This window comes from Cervus canadensis, chromosome 12 (genome assembly GCF_019320065.1).
Source record: "Cervus canadensis isolate Bull #8, Minnesota chromosome 12, ASM1932006v1, whole genome shotgun sequence".
Classification (NCBI taxonomy): Eukaryota; Metazoa; Chordata; class Mammalia; order Artiodactyla; family Cervidae; genus Cervus; species Cervus canadensis.
The window spans coordinates 49,549,063-49,574,459 of NC_057397.1; the positions used below are offsets into that span (position 1 = coordinate 49,549,063).

Below are 25,397 nucleotides of genomic sequence, written 5' to 3' on the forward strand. Positions count from 1 at the left end.
GTTGTGTCTGACTCTTTACGACCTCCTGGACTTAGCTGATCATGCTCCTCTGTCCACGGGATTCTCCAGGCAAGAATATTGTAGTGGGTTGCCATTTCCTTCTCCAGGGGATCTTCTTGACCCAGGAATCAAACCCATGTCTCCAGCTTAGCAAGCAAATTCTTTACCACTGAGCCACTGCTCTGCCATATGCAATTTGCCTCCCTGCCTCCCTGTCTTCCTAGGTTATGTTATAGGCCTTAGCTTCCTACCACCTGGTGCCCTTGCCTGGCCTTCCCACTCCCACCCCTGCCCTGAGCCACTGATACCCTGTGCCAGTCTGTCCATCATGTATCATCAGAGGGATGCTCACATTGTACCTTGTTCTCCATCCTTTTATTGGGGTCTTGGTGCAGGTATGGGTGGGGCTAGTTGGAGTTGTATGTATTCATGGAGTCTTAGAGCAGAGCAGGGCAGTGGTTTACCCTTTCCTGGACTGACAATAACAAGGCAGATATAGCAACCACTTGACATAGGCCTCTTACTAACTCTTAATCCAGGAAGCAGGCACGTTCCAGAGTGGAGGTTGCAATTTCCTTGGGGTTGTTCTATCACTTGGGATGATGATGAGATGGTGGAAATGGGAAATTGATTTCTCTATCCCTAACTGACATTTTCATGTTTTCATTGTGCTTACAAACTGTGTATCTCACCCAGTATGTGATAAATTCACATTTTATAGTTTATTCATTCTTTCATTTATTCAGTAAAATTATTATTTTTGTACCTGACGTCAGTTTAGTTAAAAACTATTGTAATATCCAGTTGAGTGATACTGTGCAGAAAATAAGGTCTCAGTCCAGCAAGCCTCTTAATTTAGAGATTTCAGTAACCATACATAGGAGTATAAATTTAAAATATTCTGTTAGAAATCTTGACCTGATAGCATGGCTTCTCTATGATTATTTAATTCAGATTAAAAGAAGGTACCACATCAGAGTTTCATACAATATATTAGCATATTAACATTTTAAGAGTCTAAATGACCATTTCTGGACCATATGTATAGAATCTGTAATAAGTAAATGGTCATAATTAGGAATTGATAGTATGTGGTTTAAATATGCTTATGTTTTATCATTAAAATGAGCATAATAACTAATTTTACCTACTTTTATATTAATTATGCCATATGCTTACTATTCCTCTCCATTAAATACGTGCCACATTCACCATCTGCTTTTCCAATCCATATTAATAGTAATCAGTTGTGGAGACCCAGGTATACCAGCCAATGGACTGAGATATGGAGATGATTATGTGGTTGGACAGAATGTTTCTTACATGTGCCAGCCAGGCTATACAATGGAATTAAATGGTTCAAGAATCAGGACTTGTACAACTAATGGCACATGGAGTGGAGTCCTGCCAACTTGTAGAGGTAAGATAATGATTTTGTCAATATTTATTAGTGATAATCACTATATATTTTCTGTATTAATATGCATATTTAAAACAAATTTAAATAGTGTTTTTTGTATCATTTCATCATTTTTTCTGGTACCAAAATCTTTACTTTTAAACCATATAGATAAAACATATAAGATTTTAAAATTTTTTAACAAAAATGTATCTCATTCTAAGTAATGACAATGAACTGTAATACAGCAAAAATATGTTCTGGGACTTTCCTGGCAGACTAGTGGTTAAGATTCTGCTCTTCCAATGCAGAGGCACAGGTTCAATCCCTAATCAGGGAACTAAGACCCCACATACCAACATGGCACTGCCAAAAAAAAATATATCATGTCCTGTGATACATAGTCACCATCATCATTTATGTGGATCAATGAGTATTTAATAAAGAATATAGTAGTAATGAAATAGAACTTTAATTTGGTGATCCACCTGGTTATTCAAGGATGGGAGAAAAAACTTCTATAATTTGAAAATAATCAGCCTGAATTATAGAACTCTACTTGTTCTTAAAAGGTAAAACTGTTTCTTTGAAGAATGCAATCTAGAAGTAATATTTTAGTCAATACAGGTATAGGCTTACTACTTTATGCTATTTGTTTTCCATTGAAACTATTTCTATAAGCTTTTTGCTGATTTTTTGATTACTTGTAAAATACTATACATTCAGTGTCAGACAATATGTATTGTTTTATAATACTGATTTTTAGTCATTGAGATTTCTCATTAAGGTACATCTCTAAATACCTGTGAATTGTCAGTTTAATGTCTCCCTGACATAATCTAACACTAAAAGAATAATTCCAATGCATGTCTTTTTTTCTTGATTACACAATTTCCTAATCAGATCATGATAAATATACAGTTTGTATATGAAAATATACAAACAGACATTTTATATTTTACAAATTATTTCATACATTATTGATTTTGATAATGACAATATTATATAACTCTAAAAATTATTTATATATGTTGCTAGTCATCAAAATAAAATCATTCCTCATTTTTAGATTTTATAATCGGTGGCCCTCTTTTTCCTTTCATCTCTGTCTCCTTATCCAACCTATCTTTTCTCAAAGACATCTTAATTTTAAAAATGAATGATTAAAAATTTTATAATTCATTTAGAGCCCTACAATATTTAGCATATGAATCTAAGTGGTTAATAGGACTAAGTTAGATATTTTAATGAGATACATGATCTGTGTTTCAAAAATGTCACAGATTTACTCCCAGGCTCCTTGCTGCAGTGTGACTCTGTAGATAGCCAAACACAGCTCTTCAGTCTGTCTAAAGGTTGCTGGAAATAATTTTATATAAAACTAATAATTTATCAGTTGCAGTATACTGGATAGGAGGTCACCCTCTTTTTCCTTTCTTTCAATGTCAGGAAGCTTGTTATTTTGTAAGAGAATCTCTGAGAACCAGTACACATTATGTTGCCAAGAAGTAGTCTCATCCTAGAGGAATTAATTCCAGGGATGTTTCAGGAATACTACCAGGAGAATAAAACATGTCACACCATATTGTCCTCCAAAAGGTTAAATTAGCACATATGCTTCTTCTAATGATATTTATTTCTGTTAACACCAGGATATTTCAACAGCTGTGTCTAATCATTTTTAATGTAATTGCAGCTGTTACCTGCCCAACTCCTCCCCAGATCTCTAATGGAAGGTTGGAAGGAACAAATTTTGACTGGGGCTTTAGTATCAGCTACATCTGTTCTCCAGGCTATGAACTGTCCTTCCCTGCTGTTTTGACCTGTGTAGGGAATGGTACCTGGAGTGGGGAAGTACCACAGTGCTTACGTAAGTATAATTTCCATACTAAAAATTATATTTTTCCACTTTCACTCTCTTAGAGCTACTTTACTGAGATTACAACTGTTATATATTTTTTTCCAGATTTTGCTAGAACAAAAATGAGATTGTTAAGCTCTTTCCCATGCATAATTAAAATTCAGTTAAAAACAGTATTTACCAATGTAGCTATTTTTTATGTAATCCAACCTTTATATTCCTTCTGTTCTGACTAAATTTTAGGCCAAACTGCTTTGTGTGCAAAACACTGTACATTTTACTTATCTTGTTTTTGGGTGATGTCCTCTACTCAGGTTTGTGTTCCTTGAAGGCAAACATTCTTGTTTCATTCACTTTTGTACCTTAATATGTAGTGTAATACTTGGCAGATATTAAACTTAGAAGGCTATGGTAATTAAAACATTACGGCACTGGGGCTGGCATAGAAAGTAAACCAGTGTAAGAGAATAGAGAGTATAAACCATATATTGATACTTAATGTATTATGGAACAAATCAGTAGGGGAAGAATGGACATTTCAATTAATGCAATAAGGTAGTTCATTTATATATACACATAGACAGTCTTTGTCTTACACTAAATAACAAATCAATGTCAAATTCATTAGAGAATTAAATATAAAATTTTAAAGATTATAAGACTACCTAAATGACCTTGGAGTAAGAAAGGATCTCTTAAAATGAAATGTAAGAGCTCTACCTGTAACTGAAAAGTAGAAAAAATAAACTACATTTTAAATTTCTCATTTCAAAAGGCCAATCATAAACAGGATAGTTTATTTGAAGAGCTTACTGTTAAGTGATTGCAAATACTAGGCAGGGAATACCACCATTTGCTGGCCCGTCAGATCATTCGTATCACATTTGCTGCAGAAAGTATACTAACCAGTTTTATTTAGCATGAGAGATAAAACTAGTGTACTTCAGCAGTTGTGATCTATTAGACTGAAATTTATGCAACATCTAAATTCTGATTCATGCTAACCATCATCTAAGAATAGACCAATGTGTTCTAATTGAGACTATAGTAGTAACTATTCAATAGCTACTTCAGAATAGATAGATACAAGAGAATATTACAGAATTGAGTTTATGGTAAAGTTTGTTTGGTATGAGTGAAAAAATCTTAAGTTTCTCAGCATAATGTTTTATTTTGGGATCTATTAAAACACAAATGCTAGTAAAATACCATAGACATTTAAATTGTAATAGATATCCAAATATAATAAGGCTCACTTTGACCCAGTTGCTTTACATACATATAGCAGAACTCCTGGGTAGGTATGTTTAGTTATGACATTTTAATAGATAATGACACCTGAGTTCAGAGAAAGAGGTCAAGTTGTACAGACCCAGGGTCACTCTGCCACTTAGGGACCAGCTGCTCTATTTGCTGGCTTAAGGTCTTTAATGTAAACATCCTATCTGATCTTCCTAGGTTTTTCTATTATGTATCTTCCTAGGTTGTTCTAGTGTGTATGTGTTTGTTTATATTTGACATATCAAAAGTCTTTTTGCATTCTTAAATGGCGGCCAAATGATGGATCCTTTTAAACTTAGAGAGACTAACAAGTTATTAAATACGAAGTGTTCTCATTGTAAATAACTGTTTTGTTGGTTCCTATTAAACAAAAGTCAAAGTAACCTAAGAACTTTTTTGAAAGAGAAAATGGTTTCGGAAGCTTCCTTGAGGCCTTCTCAATGGGCCTTACAAATGCTAATAAGAGCAATTAAGAATATCAACAGAAAACTTGGAGAAAAACAAGAAAGGCCTATATATCATTTCAATGAGGTTAAAAAAAAGTTAAAAAGATTTTACCACAAATAAATTGAAAAAATAAAAAACTCTTTGGGTGATTATTTAGAATGGGATAAATAAAATAGACATTTATGTAATTAAAACAAGATTTGATATTACTGCACTACCTAAAGTTGACTTTCCAGGTGGCTTAGACTATAAAGAATCTGCCTACCAATGCAGGAAACCCAGGTTCAACCCTTGGTTCAGATAGATCCTCTGGAGAAGAGAATGGCAACCCACTCCAGTATTCTTGCTTGGAGAATCCCATGGACAGAGGAGCCACGCAGGCTACAGTCCATGTGGTCACAAAGAGCTGGACATGACCGAGTGACTTCAAGGTCTATTACTAGTAAATGGCAGAGTACGAATTCCAATTCAGAGAAGGTTGGCTTAAGAGACAATTCTCCTATCCATTGAAGAGTCACATTCACTCATTTTAGGTATTTAATGAAGAGGAAAATCTTTTCTCTTTATTTCTGTTCAAGCTATGCCTTTTTATCCTGAAGTTTGTATCAATGTAAACTGAAGCCTTTTGAAAATAAACCCTGTGTCTTAAGTTTCTATTCCAAACACTGATAGTTATTTGGTTTAGTACATGAAAATATAAAGATAGAAAATAGATGGAATGATATGGGGTATGTGAGGGGAAGATTGAGAAGTTTATGTGGTTACATTTCTCCTCCTTGTTTTTTGTTGAATGACTCAGCAGAAATATGAATGAAAAACACTTCAGAAGTAAGTTATAAAATAATTACAAAATAACTGATAGAAATGAAATTTTTAAACAGTTAAAATCATAAATTACATGTTATTTATTTTTTATTACAATTTTAAAATTGAAAATATGCTATATGTGCTTTGCCTGGATATCTATTGGCTCTGAAGTCATCTAATCTCATCCTGTACTACACTTCAGCTCCAGACTCAATGGCCTTGTTCTTCCTCTAGCATGCTAGATTTGACCCAGCACAGGGCTTTGGCAATGCTGTTTCCTCCATCTGTAATGTTCTGTCTTGAGATATGAATGGAGTGATTTTTTTTTTTCCTCCAAAACTTTTCTCAGTGAGAGATAGCCTAGCTACCTTATTAAAATCTACTACTACTCTTCACCATCTATCACATCCACAATACAGTCCTGATCTCCTTCCCCCACACTCTTTTTCCCCATGGGACTTATTATCTTCCCACATGCTATCATTTTTACTTATTTATGTTTACTGTTTGCTTTCTTCACAAAAGCATAAACTTCACAAGTGCAGGAACCTTAGTCTGTTTATCAATCAGTGCAAGCACCTAAAGTTACTTAGAATAGTGTCTGTTTTTAGTACTTTAAAAATGTGTTTTGAAGGGAGTCATCTAATCAGTTTGCTTAGAACTACTGTCAAGTTTATCTCTTCAATGGCTGCAGAATGTTGAGATTGTTTTTGCATGAATTTGGATTCTAATGACCTTCTTTTCTCTTTAAAAAACACTCACACCCATCCCACCACCCACCACCACCACCACCACCACACAGGCACTATATTGTGAAGAGGGAGACAGCAGGATACTAGGATACGTGACCCAGGTGTTCAACAGAGCACATATCTATGAAACAAGTACCTGCATCTTTTATATACATTGAAAAATACAGAGCAATCTGCAGGGTACATCCTAGACTATTATGGGTTGTTTGTTTCTGAGAGCTATTTGTGAGTCACATCCTTTTCAAGAATACACTCCAATTTTGTAGCCTATATGTACAAATATGTGGTTTGATTCTGGTCAAAATAAAATTTTAAAAAATCTATAACTGTTATGCTGGTCTATTAGGTGGAAAAAATTTTTAAAAAAATAATATTATGCTGAGTTGAATATTAAGCATTTATTCATGTAGACAAAAGCCAGAAGTATTTTCAATGGGATAGATTAACATGGATTCCATGTCACTTTAGTGCAGTATTCCAATTATTTTTACTACTTTTCTAAACCGTTAACTCTGATGAATTTAAATCATTGTACAATTGTCTCTCTTTTCACTTACAGCAAAATTTTGTGGTGATCCTGGTATACCTGCCCAAGGAAAAAGAGACGGCAAAAGCTTTATATACCAGTCAGAGGTTTCATTCAGCTGCAATTCTCCTTTCATATTAGTGGGATCTAGCACCAGAATATGTCAAGCAGATGGCACTTGGAGTGGTTCATCACCTCACTGCATAGGTAATATTAATGAAAGATGGACAGTGCTCAGTAATTTTTGAATTAATAGCTAGTAATGACATTTAATGGTTTACTTTATCCTATAAATTATAGTTGGCTAAATATGAAAAACAAAAATGTAAAATATAGAAGCCATTGTAAGGCACTGAAAATTAATATTATTAAACATTTATTACTTTAGTACTTTTGAAATAGTTTTCCTGTTTACCAATAAAATGAAAAAGAAAAAAGCTTCCATATTAATATCATGAAGTACTAACATTTGTATCAGTTCAGTTCAGTTGCTCAGTCGTGGCCGACTTTTTGCAGTTAATAAAGCATACTCAGATGAAATTAAACTTGCTTCAAAAATATTACAAAGGTATATTGATTTCAAATGGTTCTAAGTACATTGCTCTAATCATAATTTTTTGTGTTTTTGTTTTCTTATTATTTTCATTCAAATATAATTGATGTACAAAATTATATAACTTACAGGTGTTTAGTATAGTGATTCACAATTTTTAAAGGTTGTACTCATGTGAAGTTATAAAATATTAGCTCTATTTCCCATGTTATACAATGTATCATCTTAGTTTATTTTATGCATAATGGTTTGCACCTCTTAATTCCCTACACTTCTTTTGCCCCTCCCTCCTTCCCTCTTTCCACTGGTAACCACTAGATTGTCTTCTATATCTGTGAGTTTGCTTTTTTTTGTTATATTTACTGTTATTTATTTTTTTTAGATTCCACATATAAGTGATATACAGCATTTCTTTCTCTGATTTATTTCACTCAGCATAATAGCCTCCAACTCCATCCATGTTGCTACAAATGGCAATTTTTCATTCATATATATGTATATCACATCTTATTTATCCATTCATCTGTTGGTTGCTTCTATATCTTGGCAAGTGTAAATAATGCTGCTGTGAACATCTTTTCAAATTAGTGCTTTAGTTTGTGGGGTGTATATACCCAGGATTGAAATTGCTGAGTCACAGGGTAGTTTTATTTTTAGTTTTTTGAGAAACCTTCATCACTCTTTTCAACAGCAGCTGTACCAATTTATATCCAAACCAATAGTGTATGAGGGTTCCTTTTTCTCCTAAAATTAAATTTCACGTTGAGTAAACTTATGAAAAATTCTGTCATACAAGCTGGCCAACTCAGAGGCTATCAGCCCTACCATTTTTATGCTTGACTGTCTTACAGGTATCAGTAAAAATGCAAATAACTAAGTCTTGTTTCTGAAAAATAAATTATTTCTTAAAGGGACTATTACCCTACTTGAGATTAATTCTTAGAAAAGTCCCTAAGCAAATGTTTCATGCATGTGGTCCTCTTTCATAGCCTTCATTTTCCTTTAACTGTTTATTACCAGAGTTAATTGGATGTCAAGTGCTTTTATATTAGAAGGGTTCAAAGTTCATGGACTGCACAATTTGTGTAAACTGCAGTATACCTGAATTTTTGGCTTTAAGATTAGCAAGTTTCTGTTCATGGAGATATTTATTAAATTTTTTTGTTTATTATTCCCAGGACCATTTCATGAAATACTAGGTCTCTTAAAATTATTTTATATAGGATAAAAAAAAATTATTTTATATAGGATAAATATACATTTAAATAAACCTATATGTTTTAAAGGAATATTACACTTTTTTTTTTTTAAGAAAAAGAATATTTTCTTTGTTTTAGAACCCACCCGTACGTCATGTGACAACCCAGGAGTGCCACGTCATGGATCTCAGAACAATACATTTGGATTTCAAGTAGGTACTTTATTATTATTTTTTCATGTTTTATTGAGATATAACTGATATATATTACTATATAAATTTAAAGTGGACAGCACAATGATGTGACATATATATTGGGAATGATTATTGCAGTTATATTAGTTGGCATCCATTTCTCATACAGATACAATTAAAAAGGCAAAAAAGAAAAAAATTCCTTGTGATGATTATTAGGACCTATTCTCTTAAGAACTTTCCTGTATATAATACCACAGTGTTATGTATATTCATCATTATTGTATATTACATATCTAGTACTTATTGCTCGTTTAACTAGAAGTTTGTACCTTTTGATTACCTTCCTTCAATTCTCCGTGCCCCATCCCCACCTACTATTCTGGTAACCACAGATCTGATCTCTTTTTATGCGAGTTTGGATTTATATTGTTGTCGTTGTTTATTTTTTTAGATTCCACATGTAAGTGATATCATATTGTATTTGCCTTTTTCTTGCCTAAGTTATTTGTCAAGTGTGTACTTTAAATAAATGTTTTCATTTAATATAAAACTAGATCAAAAGGCTTATTTGATTCAGTGCACAAATCCTGTTAATGCAAGTAGAAAAAGAGTCATGCTTATATCTGCATTCATAAACACATTTTTAAAAAGGTAACAGCCAAAAAAAAAGAGTGGAAAAATAGGAAATTAGGAGAAATATATGCCTCAAGATATAGCCTGACTAACCATGAGTATAAAGTAAGAGAAAAATTGGAGAAACCTGTGAGCGTAGAAAAATCTATAAGCAGTAACTTGTAGGTAAGACAAATATTAAGTGAGAGAGTAAATGAGTAAAATCTACAGGAAATATGGAGACAGTGAGGAAAGGTGTAGATCAAAGAGGTTTAAGGAGAAACTTCTGAGTCAGACTTACCAAATAGATAAAAATGTGGTTATTCAGTAAGGCAATAAGACTAAAAGATTTTTTTCTTATAATATATATATATAAAATACTAAAATAATTTTAAACATTATCATTGATGTGGAATATTTCTGAAAAAATAATTTAACCATAACCTATTATTCCACAACACATAGTACTTTAACATGCCCAATCATATGTGGCTGACATTCTTTTTCTCCCTTATTCCAGTTTAGATTTTGTGTAGAGATTCAGGAAGATTTTCATTATAGGGGCCATAGGGGAGCCAAAGTGCATACTGATTCCTAAAGAAAATAGCCAATTTACACGCTACCCAATTGCCTTGTGTCACAGGGTTTTCTAAATTGTGCTATTTTCTGTGAAATTCAGTGTGAACCTGAGGAACATCTATTTCTAAAGGAAGTGCTCATCAAAGGTGCCATATTTCTGTTGCTAAAAATAGTTCTCATTTATCTACAGTTCAGGCACAGTATGAACATTGATTTGATAGCTTTTCCAGTTCTTCCTATTTGCCTCAGGCCTGTCTAGGTAATACAAAAGTGTTAAGAAGTGTCTTGGTCTCTATTGTGTTGGTGTTTTCAGAAAACTTTAGATTCATATCTCCATAAAATGTTTTATCAACTGATTGAGATCTTGAAAAATAAGCAACTAGCTAAACAGCATTAACCCTCATCATATAAGCCAATAAACTGAAACAAAACAAAGTGAGTCAATGGCAGTATTTTTACAGAATGCAGAATTTCGGTGTTAGTATCTATACACTAAATCAGATGACTTTCTAAAGAATCTGTGTCCTTTTTTAGTAAATGCCCTTTGAAATAATGGAAATGAATAGAATTGAATTTAGAATAGCCACTCATTGAAATGAATAAAATCATTCACTCTGCATTTTAAGATTTCTATTATAATCACTGAAAAATGTTATCACAAAGTTAAACTATTATTTAGATATTAAACATATATTAGATCATTATATTCTATCTAGATAAATATGAATAGGCTAGATTTAAGATGTGTTAAAATCTAATATGTATAATTATATTAATCTCTATTAAAATTAGAAATGAAATAATAAGTATGTTAAATTATGGATGTCAACTTTCTTACACATGTATAGCAGATATATGTGTATGTCTGTATATATACTTATTATATATATTTATATGTAAATTATGTTTACTAAACCTATGTAGAGCTAACAATAAAAAATGTTATGTAATTCTAACATATCAATTTATTGGTGGATTCCAAATAAATATGGTCATATATAACTAGAAAAGGCATAGCTAGCAGTTAAGGAAAACCCTTGCTTACAAGAGGAATTATTTTGAACTAGCCTGGTGGGCTGCCTCTATGGGGTCGCACAGCGTTGGACACGACTGAAGCGACTTAGCAGCAGCAGCAGCAGCTTAAAACTAAAGACATTACAAGCCATGTGTGGGTTTGTCCCAGGCCACAAGAAGAGAGATCTGGGTGAGACTCATCAAGCCTAAAATCCAGGAACGGGACAACAGTACTAAGTCTCTTCCATTACTCTGCATTTATGTACTTCATTTTCTTTCTCTGTGGATTGGCCCTATGGCAAAAGGTATATCATTTCTATAAATAGATCTCAGTCACATGCAGCAAGATCGTCTGGATCTCAGTTTCAAAGATCCAGAGAAAGAATCAAAATGTTCCAACTTTTGTATCTATCTCTGGTCTGATCAAGTGACCAGTAGTGAGTTAAATAAAATCATAGCTGTGGTTAGCCCACTTCTGGGAGGGACAGGAGAAAAGGGAAAGTTATGAATTGCAGAAGCACTCTGCATTTCTTAATTTTATTTTTAATATGTTTATTTGTTCATTCTCCTTTTCTATGAAGATTTATGTAGTAGATTTTTGGATATTTATATAATTATTAAAATATAAGAATATATCTCCTGTTGTTAGGACAAATACTCTAGTACTGGAAAAAAAAAGTATTCAAAGTAATCTCTCTTTTTATCTAAAATATTGTCACTTGAAACAATTTTAGCTAGTAAGGAAAGTTGCTGTCAAAATGATTGATCCAATGTCCAGATTAATTATGGAGGAAATGCCAAACACAAATATTTTGCTAACTGCTTATTACTCTAAATTGAGCTCTGGTATTTAGAAGGCACATTATATTGACTTAGGACTTGTTATATAAAAGTATTATAAATATTTTATTTTGACTTTTAGATATTTAATTCTAAGTTATTTAACACTTGGATATTTAACCCTATCAAAATATCCTTGATGAAAATCTCTGTCTTGACTACAGAGACTAAAAAGCATCCATGATTGAGGAGTAGGGGGACAGAAATAATCAACTAAAGACAACATGATCAACTGTTTGTGATCGTCCAGGATTGGATATAAAGTAATGCTAGAAGTGGATAAAAAGATAAAGGCAAGCCATATTGAAGAACTTTGAATTTTTGGTGGTTTTTTGCTTTGGGGTTTTTTTTGGGCCATGCCTTGCAGCATGTGGAATAGTTCCCTGATCAGGGATGGAACCCGGACTTTTGGCAGTGAGAGTGAGGAGTCCTAACCACTGGACCACCAGAGAGTTCCCTGCATCTCTATAAAGAGATATAGGTTCTGTTGAGTTGCCTCTGAAACTTGCCTTTCTAACATTTGGTTACTTTATGTGATGATCCCTACAAAATATGTGGAAGTATGATTTTTGGATTAAATGACTTTTCCAAAATTAACAAAAAACAGCTGTAGCAATTATATATGAATTTCAGTTTGTAATTGAAATAAGTACATAAGTACTTTGAATGTTAACATGGTGTTTTCTTACATTAAATGGTGAATATCATAACATGAATTTTAAAGCAAAAAAATAAAATTAAACATTTAAAATTAAAACATTCTGATTACTTTTAATAAAAATTCATAAAACACCTTAATTCAGTTTTTCTCAGGGCCCAAAATTGATGCTCAGTCATTGAAAATCCCTTGCATCTTAAACATGTGTGTTATACATTTGTTTCTATGACCTTGCCTTTCTACTTCAATTTTGTTAATTTTAACTTATCAAAATTTTATTAGAAGCTGCCTCAATTTTCCTTGGGCAAAATGTTTAATATAACTATAAAAATACTAATAAACACCAATATACAACATTTAAAAGAGGGAATGAAGAGTTAAAGATGATATGTCATACTTACTAGTTAGATATATCTTATAATTTTTAATGCATTTGCAAACAGCATACTAAAATGACACAAATTAAAGAAAATTGGAAAATTTTGTGATGCTACTTATTTTTCTACAAATATTCCAATTATTTATGTCAGAAATTATTTATAGTCAGAAGGGAATTTACATGGCAAGTTGGAAAAGGATGCATAGATAATGTAAAATATACAATTAAGTGGATTGATCACTGGCAAAATTATTAATTAATTCAGTAATATTTAGAAAACATTTTATAATATGTCTAGAGCATTTTGAAATATTTAGATTTTTTTTTTTGGCTGGCTGCACTGTGGCTTGCCAGATCCTAATTCCCCACCCAGGGATCAAACCCATGTGATCTACACTAAGTATGGAATAATAACCAGTGGACCTCCAGGGAAGTCTCTAGAGAATATTTTGATGATTTATTTGAGTGTAACAAATTCCAAATAAAAGTCAGTTTCTAAATTTGTATAACTCTAGGTCTATTAAATATTTGGTATAGATATTCATGGGGCTTCCCTGGTGACTCATTTGGTAAAGAATCTGCCTGCAATACAGGAGACCATGGTTTGATCCCTGGATCGAGAAGATCCCCTGGAGGAGTAAATGGATACCCACTCCAATATTTTTGCCTGGGAAATCCCATGGACAGAGGAACCTGGTGGGCTACGGTCTATGGAGTCCAAGAGTCCGACAGGACTTAGCTGACAGGACTAAACCACCACCACCAGATATTTGTGACTTTGACAAAAATTTTACTATTTAAATGTGTTAATGATATATGGAAAAACTTTAGATTTTAGTTCTATGGTATCTGGTTAATATATAAATCAGTATTTATTGTGACTTCAGAAAAGATTGCAGATGTTAGGAAAAAGTCTTAAAAGTTTTTTTTTAAAAAGTATGTAATCCATCATGTTTCTCATTCCTTACTAATATAAAGGTTGCTGAAATAACCCAAATGTACTTTTCAAAGAACAAATAATGATTTAACTTTATTAAATTATGGAAAGGATATCACTGCATTTTAAGAAATGGATAGACATGTTAAACCTTTTTAAGTAGTCAAATAGTTTTATACTAAGTCATTAGTCCCCATCCCTTTAGTTGGTCCAACATTTTCAAGACACTTTCCTAAGCTGTTGATATATGATGGTGAATAACATAGAGCCCTTGGCTGAGAGAAGCTATTTTGGTGTGTGGGTCAAATGGAATAGATTATTTTATAGGATAGGTCGATAACACTGATAAAAATGGAAGGAACTGTGGAAGCACATAAGAGACAGTTTTCCTGATCTGTTTACTGCAAGGAGAGCTTTCTAGAAACTTTATCTGAGCTAAATCTTTTAGGGCAAGACCTAAGAAAAATTAGTTGGGAAATGCATTCCATGTGGGAGGGGCAGTGTCAAAATATGCATGCATTATGGGAACTGCAAAAGTTCAATATTATACGAGCACAATCTGAGTAAAAATAAGTGGTCAACGGTGATGCTAAAGAGATAGCTAGTGATCAGATTATGGAGGCTTTTATCTGCCAAGTTAGCATGGTGTAGCATTATCTTATGAGGGATAAGTCAGTAAAGATTTTAAAAAGGATAATGTTAAAGTGGAACTTTCATGTTGAACAAATCACTCTAACTTCCGAGTGAAAAATAAATTTAATGTGGTCAAGATTAGAGATGTGGAGACAGGTTAGATGATTATTATAATTGGCTATAATAGTAATTTTCAAAGTTTGGTCCTTGATCTGCAGCAGCAATATTACCTAGGAACTTGGAAATGTGGATTTGGGGATCTCCTCCGGATTTACTTAGAAATTCCTGAGGGAGGCTCAGCTATCTGTGTTTGGAAAAGCCCTTCTGGTGATTAAGATATCTGCTAAAGTTGGAGAATCATTGAGAAATAATGTTGAGGACTGAAATAAGTTGCATATGTGGGGGAAAAGGAAGGGGACAGTTTCAGAAAGATTTAGGAAGTAAAATGGTAGATTAAGAGGGAAGATTTATGGGTGAAGGGTGGCCATTAACTGAGATTCAGCTAGAGTAATATTGCTGGGTTGATTGAGGTGGTGGGTTTTGGAGAGCTGGTCTTACAAAAGAACAAAATTGCCAAGTCTATATGATCAGGTGTATAAATCACACAAGGAAGTAAAAAATCTGTAGCACTATATTGCACAACTTCAGGGAGTATGTGAATGGCATGCTCTTAATCCCCGGGAAGATCCCCTGGAGAAGGAAATGGTAACTTACTCCAGTATTCTTCTGGGGAATTCCATGGACATAGGAGTCTGGTGGGCTACAGTCCATAGGGTCAGTCACAAAGACTCAGACACGACTGAGGAATTTAGCACATATTGAATACAGCATGAAAAGTGCTCCCTGGAGTGAACAGTGTAGTAGCACTGGACAAAATCAGGCTTTCAGAGGGTAAGAAATTTCCTGGATGCAGAGATGAGGCTGTAATGGAAGACATTATATGAGAAAACTGGAAGGATAAAGGTTGTTATGAGAATGACTATTGGAACTGAATGTTTTGGTTGTAGCATAGTTCTTGCTGATAACAAGAATATGAAGATGGTGGAATATAGCTGTCTTAATGTGAAAAGCCCTAAGGCAACAATTGAACATTTTCAGACTCCATATACTGGGGAAGCCTGAAGTGGAAGACTCTAATAATCCTTATCTTCTCCTGTCTCTAACCCCTTAATAAATCCTGGTAACTTTCTCCCTGTAATATATTTTAAGTAAACAACCTCCTTTCTATGTCTGTTGCCAAAAGTTGGTCAAACTTTATCCGCTCAAATCTAAAATGGCAACACAAGCTTCATAATTAGAATTACTGTTCATCATTCTTCTGTTTTGTGGTTTCCCCATACAGTGGTTAGTTTAATTTTTAAAAAATATTATTCTCTACAGAAATTTTAGTTGCTCTGAAAGCTTTAGCAGATTTATGGGTTTTTTTTTTTTTTTTTGAGAGATTCAAACACTGTAGCCTGCTATTTGAGATTCTTCAGAAACTGATTATATCTCTGTTCTAATAATTACTGCTGGAATTTATTTAAAGTTTATATCCCATGCCCATATGGAGTGAATATATTCTATTTTATTTAATCCTTATATCTCAAGGTAAATAATATCATCTTTACTTTTATATAGGGAATTAAGTTTCAAAGAGGAGATATAACTTATTCAAGTAAGATCAGATTCAAAGTTAAAGCCAAGTATACATGCCTCTGGGGTCTATCACCCGTATCTCTTTATTTACCACTTTTATCCCAAATCCCCAGTTCACTGTGTAAATTATCTGTGTTAACTAACCAAAAGTACTCTTTTTTCCTAAACTATTAATATCATGGTATATGTTTTAACCACTATGTATTTTCTCATAATATTCTTATCTTTTCTACTGTTATTATCAGTTGTTTTCAAACTTCAGTGTTCATTAAAATCTCTTGGAGGACTTGTTAAATCACAAATAACTGGTTGCTAAGGTTCCAGAGTTGCTATTTCTGACAAGTTCCTAGGTGCTGCTGAGGTTACTGGTCTGGGACCCCACCTTGAGAACCTTTGTTCTATATGTTTATACAAATTGAATATCTCTTAAAAGATCCTCTGAGAAGGAAATAGCAACCCACTCCAGTATTCTTGCCTGGAGAATCCCATGGACGGAGGAGCCTAGCGAGTCCATGGAGTCACAAAGAGTCAGACACGACTGAGCGACTAACACTAAAAGCTTAGTGCAAATAATGTCTTCCATTGTATTTTTCTGTTACCACTACAGCCTTCAGTAAACACCTTCATGTCTAATCTCATATTGCATTTACTGTCTTCCACATTCATTTGCCTCCTATGTTGTTAGTTATCTTTATTTCTGCATATGTCTTTATCCATCTTCATGTATATATCTTTATTTAACTTCGTCTATCTTATGTTTATATATAGCTTATCGACCTTTTGGTATCTTACAAATTTTCTTCAAATTACAATGGCAAAAAGTTTGACTTCTATGTATAAGTTGTATTCAAGCATTTGATGCTGAATGTACACACAGATCTAAGTTACTTTTTTTCTTTGGTCTTTTTTTCCCCATTTTTTACTTTAAATCAGATTTAAGTTTTCTTCCAACTTCTACCATGCAGAATTTCTTTTGAAAGCATTTTATCATCCGTATTTTTTTTCTTTTTTCTGTCTGTTGCTGCATTTGAAGTTACATTGGAACATTTGTTTTTTGTCTGTAATTTGCTTTAGGTGGGAAGTGTTGTGCAGTTCCACTGCAAAAAAGGACATCTTCTTCAAGGGTCTACAACACGGACTTGCCTTCCTGACCTCACATGGAGTGGAATTCAGCCTGAGTGCATACGTAAGTATAAGAAATTATACTTATAAAGGATAAGACCTTATATGCATTATTTTCCAAGTGTGAAAATAAATTTATGTCATGTAAATGGTGAGTCACATTACTTCTAGGTTATTATAAAACATAATTCACATATATAGTGTTATTACTAGAGCATAACCCCATGCCTGGTGAGGAGCATTATTTTTCAAGAAGTCAGAAGGCACAGGGAACAGTTTTGTTCTTTTTGTAAAGCTCTTGTAACTGTGTTCAGTTTGGCCACATGGTAATTGTAGATAATGATGATTTTTTGGTTCATGGAAATGTACCTATGAATCTGAAGTACTGTGAGATATAGGAGGTTCCAACATAGTAGTGACTCAATCTTTTTTCACTTGTTAAACTCTCTGAGAATCTGAGTTAAGCTAGAAACATCCATGAAAAAAAAATATGTATGTATACCTTAACCAAATCATTGAATATTGCTTAGAATTTCCTTAAGCTTCTAAATGTGCTCTGACCATAAATTGGAAGAAATTTCTAACGAGATTGCATAGGAACAAAGATTAGTAAACAGTCTTTTCTGAATTATAGTTAGAAATAAATTTTAGCTGGTGAGTTATCCTTTTTTCCCCCCTCTTACTTCCTCTTTTTAATCTCTTCCTCCATCTTTTTTGGGTGGGGAGAAAAATAAAGAGTAAGCAGGAATAGAAATACTCATCAGAAAGACATCTAGCTAGCTTTTAGGATTTCCTGAAGTCCAAATAAGTCCTGCGAATTTACTCTGTCCCTGTCAGAATCACCCAAATAATAATGGGGGCTCATGTGGATCCACAGTTTACTGAAAAGCAGTAGAACACTCCAGTGAGAAGTCATGTCACATGCCTGGCTGTCTTATACTTTACAGCAAAATTCCGTAAAAGAGAATTCCTTAGAGTGTGTACGTACTTTACAACAGCTGTGTGGGATGTGACTAGACATGTCATAGTATACCAAGATTCTTTGGAGACCTACACTTGGCATATAATGATTTAAATAAAACTAAGTAGCTTCTGTTACTACAGAGCATATTAGAATTTATAATATGTGCATAATTAGGGTTAAGAATATAGCAGAAACAGACTATTTGTATTTATTTCCCCAATGAGAATGAACTTTTATTAACTGAGTTATATTAAATATAAGCCATATAACATTATTTTTTACATAAGTATTAAAATACTAGTTGTCATTTACAGTTTAGTTGTTTCTCCACTAAGAAAAAAATGGAAAAATTGTTTTCCAAACAAATTTGTCCACAGAACACTCTTGCTCAGACAGGGTCTATATTCATGAACACATGATTAGATATGTCTTCTTTAGCAGGAGAATTCTTCATAGCATCTCTTCTTGACCAAGAAGGGAGTGGTTATCACAAGACACAAAACAAGTAAACTGAGGGGCAGGATCAAGTAGTGTCATAAGTGGAGTTAAAACAGAGATTTAGTAATGGGTAAAACCATGGAGAAAAGGAGACAAAAAAATCAAATGAATGAACAATTACTGCCAGCATATGGACCTAAAATATGGCCAGAAAATACCGTGTGCAAAAAATTATTAAGTTGTACTTTCTACATTAGTAATATTAACAGCAAAGCAACATATTGAACTGTGACTGAATTTAACTTTAGAAAATGTGCCTTTTAATTTAAAATGAAAGGTTTCCCCAGTGGCTCAGAGGTAAAGAATCTGCCTGCCATACAGGAGACACAGGAGATGTAGGTTCAAGCCCTGGGTGGGGAAGATCCCCTGGAGGAGGAAATGACAACGCACTCCAGTATTCTTGCCTGGAGAATCTCAAAGAATAAGGAGAGATAAGAAAGCCTTCCTCAGCGATCAATGCAAAGAAATAGAGGACAAAAATACAATGGGAAAGACTAGAGATCTCTTCAAAAAAATTAGAGACACCAAGGGAACATTTCATGCAAAGATGGGTTTGATAAAGGACAGAAATGGTATGGACCTAACAGAAGCAGAAGATGTTAAGTAGAGGTGGCAAGAACACACAGAAGAACTGTACAAAAAAGATCTTTCACGACCCAGATAATCACAATGGTGTGATCACAACCAGACATCCTGGAATGTGAAATCAAGTAGGCCTTAGAAAGCATCACTACGAACAAAGCTAGTGGAGGTGATGGAATTCCAGTTGAGCTATTTCAAATCCTGAAAGATGATACTGTGAAAGTGCTGCACTCAATATGCCAGCAAATTTGGAAAACTCAGCAGTGGCCACAGGACTGGAAAAGGTCAGTTTTCATTCTAAGCCCTAAGAAAGGCAATGCCAAAAAATGCTCAAACTACCGCACAATTGCACTCATCTCACACGCTAGTAAAGTAATGCTTAAAATTCTCCAAGCGATGCTTCAGCAATACGTGAACTTCCAGACGTTCAAACTGATTTTAGAAAAGGCAGAGGAACCAGAGATCAAATTGCCAACATCCGCTGGATCATCGAAAAAGCAAGAGAGTTCCAGAAAAACATGTATTTCAGCTTTATTGACTATGTGAAAGCCTTTGACTGTGTGGACCACAATAAAGTGTGGAAAATTCTGAAAGAGATGGGAATATCAGACCACCTGACATGCCTCTTGAGAAACCTGTATGCAGGTCAGGAAGCAACAGTTAGAACTGGACATGGAACAACAGACTGGTTCTAAATAGGAAAAGGAGTACGTCAAGGCTGTATATTGTCACCCTGCTTATTTAACTTATATGCAGAGTACATCATGAGAAACGCTGGGCTGGAGGAAGCACAAGATGGAATAAAGATTGCCAGAAGAAATATCAATAACCTCAGATATGCAGATGACACCATTCTTATGGCAGAAAGTGAAGAGGAACTAAAAAGCCTCTTGATGAAAGTGAAAGAGGAGAGTGAAAAAGTTGGATTAAAGTTCAACATTCAGAAAACTAAGATCATGGCATCTGGTCCCATCACTTCATGGCAAATAGATGGGGAAACAGGAAACAGTATCAGACTTTATTTTTTGTGCTCCAAAATCACTGCAGATGGTGATTGCAGCCATGAAATTAAAAGACGCTTACTCCTTGGAAGGATAGTTATGACCAACCTAGATAGCATATTAAAAAGCAGAGACATTACTTTACCAACAAAGGTCCATCTAGTCAAGGCTATGGTTTTTTTGGTGGTTATGTATGGATGTGAGAGTTGGATGGTGAAGAAAGCTGAGCGCTGAAGAATTGATGCTTTTGAACTGTGGTGTTGGAGAAGACTCTTGAGAGTCCTTTGGACTGCAAGAAGATCCAGACATTCCATCCTAAAGGATATCAGTCCTGGGTGTTCATTGGAAGGACTGCTGCTGAAGCTGAAACTCCAATACTTTGTCCACTTGATGCAAAGAGCTGACTCATTTGAGAAGACCCTGATGCTGGGAGGGATTGGGGGCAGGAGGAGAAGGTGACAACAGAGGATGAGATGGCTGGATGGCATCACCAACTTCATGGACATAAGTTTGAGTAAACTTCGGGCGTTGGTGATGGACAGGGAGGCCTGTCGTGCTGCGATTCATGGGGTTGCAAAGAGTCAGACGTGACTGAGCGACTGAACTGAACTGAAGTGAATAAATGAAAAATTACAAATTAATATTTCCTAAACTGGTATATAAAGTTTGAGTTTGATAAACTTTAAGAGTTATCTTACTGCAGGAGTTAATAGATTCCTTAAAATACTAATATATACTGACTCTCCAGAATACATCTTTTGTTTTTTCTCTATTTATTTTTTAACATTCACCAGTGTTCCAGAGATGATTGTTTAGAAAATGCTAGTCTATGAAAGCATTTACATTTACATTGACAAGCTTTCCTTGATGCATTGGAATATCTAAAGGTATATTTATATAAAGGCATTGTTGTTTAGTCACTAAGTTATCTCTGACTATTTTGTGACCCCATAAAAGAGTCAGGCTCCTCTGTCCATGGGATTTCCCAGAGAAGAATACTGGAATGGGTGGCCATCCAGGGACTGAACCTGTATCTCCTGCATTGGGCTCATTCTTTACTACTGAGTTACCAAGGAAGCCCGTATAAAGGCATTAACACACCTATAAAAATATATAATGATTCCAATCTCAAAATTTTTTAACATGTTTATAAAACTGAACATTTATTTCCTTTCTTTAACATAGCCCACAGCTGTAAACAGCCAGAAACTCCTGCTCATGCAAATGTAGTAGGAATGGACCTTCCATCCCATGGATATACATTAGTTTATACCTGCCAGCCTGGCTTCTTCTTAGCTGGTGGAACAGAACATAGAGTGTGTAGATCTGATAACACCTGGACTGGAAAAGTTCCTGTTTGTGAAGGTAAGATTCCTCTATAAAAACTTGCAACAGAAGATTTTGTACTATCTTGGCTTTCCTCAGATATAAGAGACAAATAATAATAATAATTAATTAATTAATTAACTAGGAACAAAAGTAGAGGTGATGTTGTCATTTCATGCTCTGCTTTTTCCTTCTTACCTTCATTACTTTTCCTAGTTCTCTGCTCACAGTAAGTATATTAGTTTTCTAGGGCCACCATAAAAATGTACTACAAGCTGGATGGCTTAAAAAAAATAGGAATTTATTCTCTCACAGTTCTGAGGCCAGAAACCCAAACTCAAGGTGTCAGCAAGGCCCTGTATCCTCAGAGGACTCTAGGGAAGAACCATTTCTTACCTCTTCCTAGCTTCCTATGGCTTCTGGCTATCCCTGGCTTTCAGGGGCTCCTAAAGGCCTCCCTGCTATTTCTGTTTCTATTTTCACATGACCTTTTTTCTTATGTATCTCTGCATGTCCTCCTCACTTAGAAAAGCAGCAGTCATTGGATTTAAGGATTATCTCAGTAATATGTCACCTCAAGATTCCCACCTTTTTACATCTTCAAAAACTGTTTCCAAATTAGGTCATGTTCTGAGGTTCCTGGTGAACATAAATTTGGAACATATAATATTCAACCCACTTCAGTAGTGAAAATTGCTCCCAGCATTCCTGAGTTTATATCCTTCTGGTAGAGTAAATCTGGTAGAAAACCTTTCCCAAAAGTTGGTTAGGAAAGCAGTATCCAGAAGTCTGATTGTCAGTTTTTAATGTAATCAATCTCCAAATTCATTTCTCAGTCAGGATTATATGACAGTGTGACCATATCTAGGTGATGTGTTTACCTGTGTAGCTGCTTTACTTGACCAGGACAATCTCCATCTGGACAAGATATAATGAGTTTACCAGAGGAAGAACAGTTTACAGAAGAAGGAATAAAGGAAGTTTTTCTAGAATTCTTAATAAAGTCATCAATACATTTTTCTCAGGCCTTTAGTTCTTGATGTCTTGAAGCCTTCACAAATGTAAATTACTTTCTCCTTGTGAAATGTTTCACTCTCTTTGCTTCTGTAGAGTGCTATAGATTTTTTTCTTTTTAAAGTTTTTTCATGATAGAAATCCCTTCTATGTGAGATCTTATTCTTTTATTTACTTGTCATTGTCTTTCTCCACTCTCCTATCCTTTCATCTGCCTTTTTCCAACTAGACTATAAGCTCAAAAAAAAAAAAAAAAAAGCCAGAAACTGTGTCAACGTATTTACAAGTTTAATTTTGATCACTGGAGCAGTGCCTTATATGTGAAAAGTGTTTAATCAGTATTTGTTGAATAAATAAATATTTTATCCCCTCAAATTTCTGGCTACACATTCTCCATTTCCTTTTTAAGCTTAATGTTTTCTCTTTTCTAAAGCTCTGTTCTTTTTTACTCTTCCTTTCACTCAGTGTTCTCTCCCTAGGTGATCTAATTCATTTCAAGCCAATGACTTAGTCTCCTCTATGAAGGTTATTTACAAATTAATATTTCTAGCTCATATATCTGCTGTTAGTCCCAGATTTATATTTTCAATTGCTTACCTGATATTGCTTCTTGAATTTCTCAAAGATATTTAAATAATATATGCAAATATAAACTCATCAATTTCCCTTCACCATTGTTGTCTCTTGATGTTCCCTAACTTAGTGGTACCATCATCACATAATAAATAGAAATCTAGTAATCACCTTTGACATCTTCCTGTCCCTTTAAGTCCACCAGAATTTTAGTAGCTTTAAACAAAACAATCTATCCACTTCTCAGTTTATCATCACTACTATAGCATTTAACTCAGCATTATCTCTACTGAGACTACTAAAATGGTCTTCTAATTTCTCTGTCCAAATCGATACCTACTTGTTTCCAAATTATTCTCTATCTTGCAGCCAAGGTGATGTTCACCCAAATAACTTCTCTTTAAGCCTTTAAAGACATCACCTTGTTCTTTGGTCAAAGATGTACATCTTTACAGGTCCACAAGCACTGCATATCACAGCTGCTTCAACTTTGCAGACATATTCAGCACCGCACAGGATTCTGGGCTCCTCTTGGTTTGGCTTGGAACTTTACGTCTTTACCTTTGAGTCTAGTCAATTTCGTATGACACCATGGGATACCTTAACAATTTTTTTACTCAGTTCTTCCTCTTTCTTTTTTGGCCATGCCACAGAGCTTGTGGGATCCTAGTTGCCTGACCAGGGATTGGGCCTGGCCTATGAAGGAGCCGAGTATTAACCACAAGATCACCAGTGAATTCCCTATAATTTTTAACTCTTAAACATGAAACCTATCCAAATTATTTGTCTTTAAGCAACAGGAACATACCTTTAGTCCTCAGCTTCCATGTTGGGATCAATTGTTTCCATATTGATTTATGCCTTTAAAATAAGAAATAGGATGCAAAAATGCTAAGGTAGCACTAATATTCTCTTTGCCACACTGGATTCTAATGAAGATAATTATTAAAGTTGTTAGCTGTACAATAGTAGTGTTGAGTGGGGACTGAGATGCTATAGTGAACAGAACATTTTGGAGAAAATTGTGATATGTCAGAGAATAAAATTGACAAGGCATCACATTGTGTATGTGTGTGTCTGTATATGTGTGTTATTAATTATATTAAACTTTGTAAACGTTTCTGTTTCTTTTCATAGCTGGTTCCAAAATATTGGTGAAAGATCCTAGGCCTGCGCTTGGAACACCCAGTCCAAAGCTAAGTGGTTAGTCTTTTCAATTGCTTTTCTAGTAGTCATGGTTTCTAAAGGTGATCATTAACAAAGTGATGACCATTTATTTAGAAAAATATATTTCAGCATGGGAAAATGATGCATTTTACTGTTTAGAATTTGAAATTTGAAAATGTGTATTATAAGATGTTGAACTTCAAGCAGTGTAATACTGTGACATGTTAATATTCCAAAAATATTTTGTATAGTTCTCTCTATAAAGTTTCCCTTCAAGAATATCTGCAAATAGCTATAAAATAATGGTAATGTTTTATTTAAAAAACTAAAATCAAAATGAGGTTTATATGTAATTTTTAAATGTAATTTTTTTAAAGAAGGAACCAAATACACTTGGAGTTGAGAGTAAAAGTTTACCAACTTCTAGAACTTGTCCAGTCTATTTTCAATGATTTGATTTAAAACCAAAATTATTTAATTATTAAACGTAGGGAACTTGAAGTCCTATAACCATAATGTAATTCCCATTTTATACACTGCCTACCCAAAAGCTCTGGAAAAGATACTTTCTACATCTGGGCCTCCATTTCTTTATCTATACAAAAAAACAATAATGATGATTAGATTAATATGAATGAACTTCATGGAAATGAAGTATAAAGTGCTTAGCTCATGGTAGGGCCTCAGCATATGAGACCTGCTTTTTAGCGTATTAGTAAATATTATATTTACATGGTAGAAATGAAAAGCTACACATAGAATTAAAGCCTCAACATATAATCTACCTTGGAAATAGATTTGGTCCAGTTGTAATTAGCCAGGTACAATGTTAGAATGT

At 34.1% G+C, this 25,397-nt stretch overlaps 1 protein-coding gene across 1 annotated transcript in view; it reads left to right on the top strand.

Annotated features, from left to right (window-relative positions):
- CSMD3 (CUB and Sushi multiple domains 3) overlaps positions 1-25,397 on the top strand; it is a 1,309,925-nt gene that overhangs the window by 1,261,788 nt on the left and 22,740 nt on the right. The window contains exons 60-66 of the mRNA XM_043483744.1: positions 1,241-1,420; positions 3,096-3,269; positions 7,107-7,280; positions 8,964-9,037; positions 17,387-17,498; positions 21,665-21,844; positions 24,530-24,595. Coding sequence (XP_043339679.1) covers positions 1,241-1,420; positions 3,096-3,269; positions 7,107-7,280; positions 8,964-9,037; positions 17,387-17,498; positions 21,665-21,844; positions 24,530-24,595 — 960 coding nt within the window. The remainder of the gene's footprint in view (positions 1-1,240; positions 1,421-3,095; positions 3,270-7,106; positions 7,281-8,963; positions 9,038-17,386; positions 17,499-21,664; positions 21,845-24,529; positions 24,596-25,397) is intronic.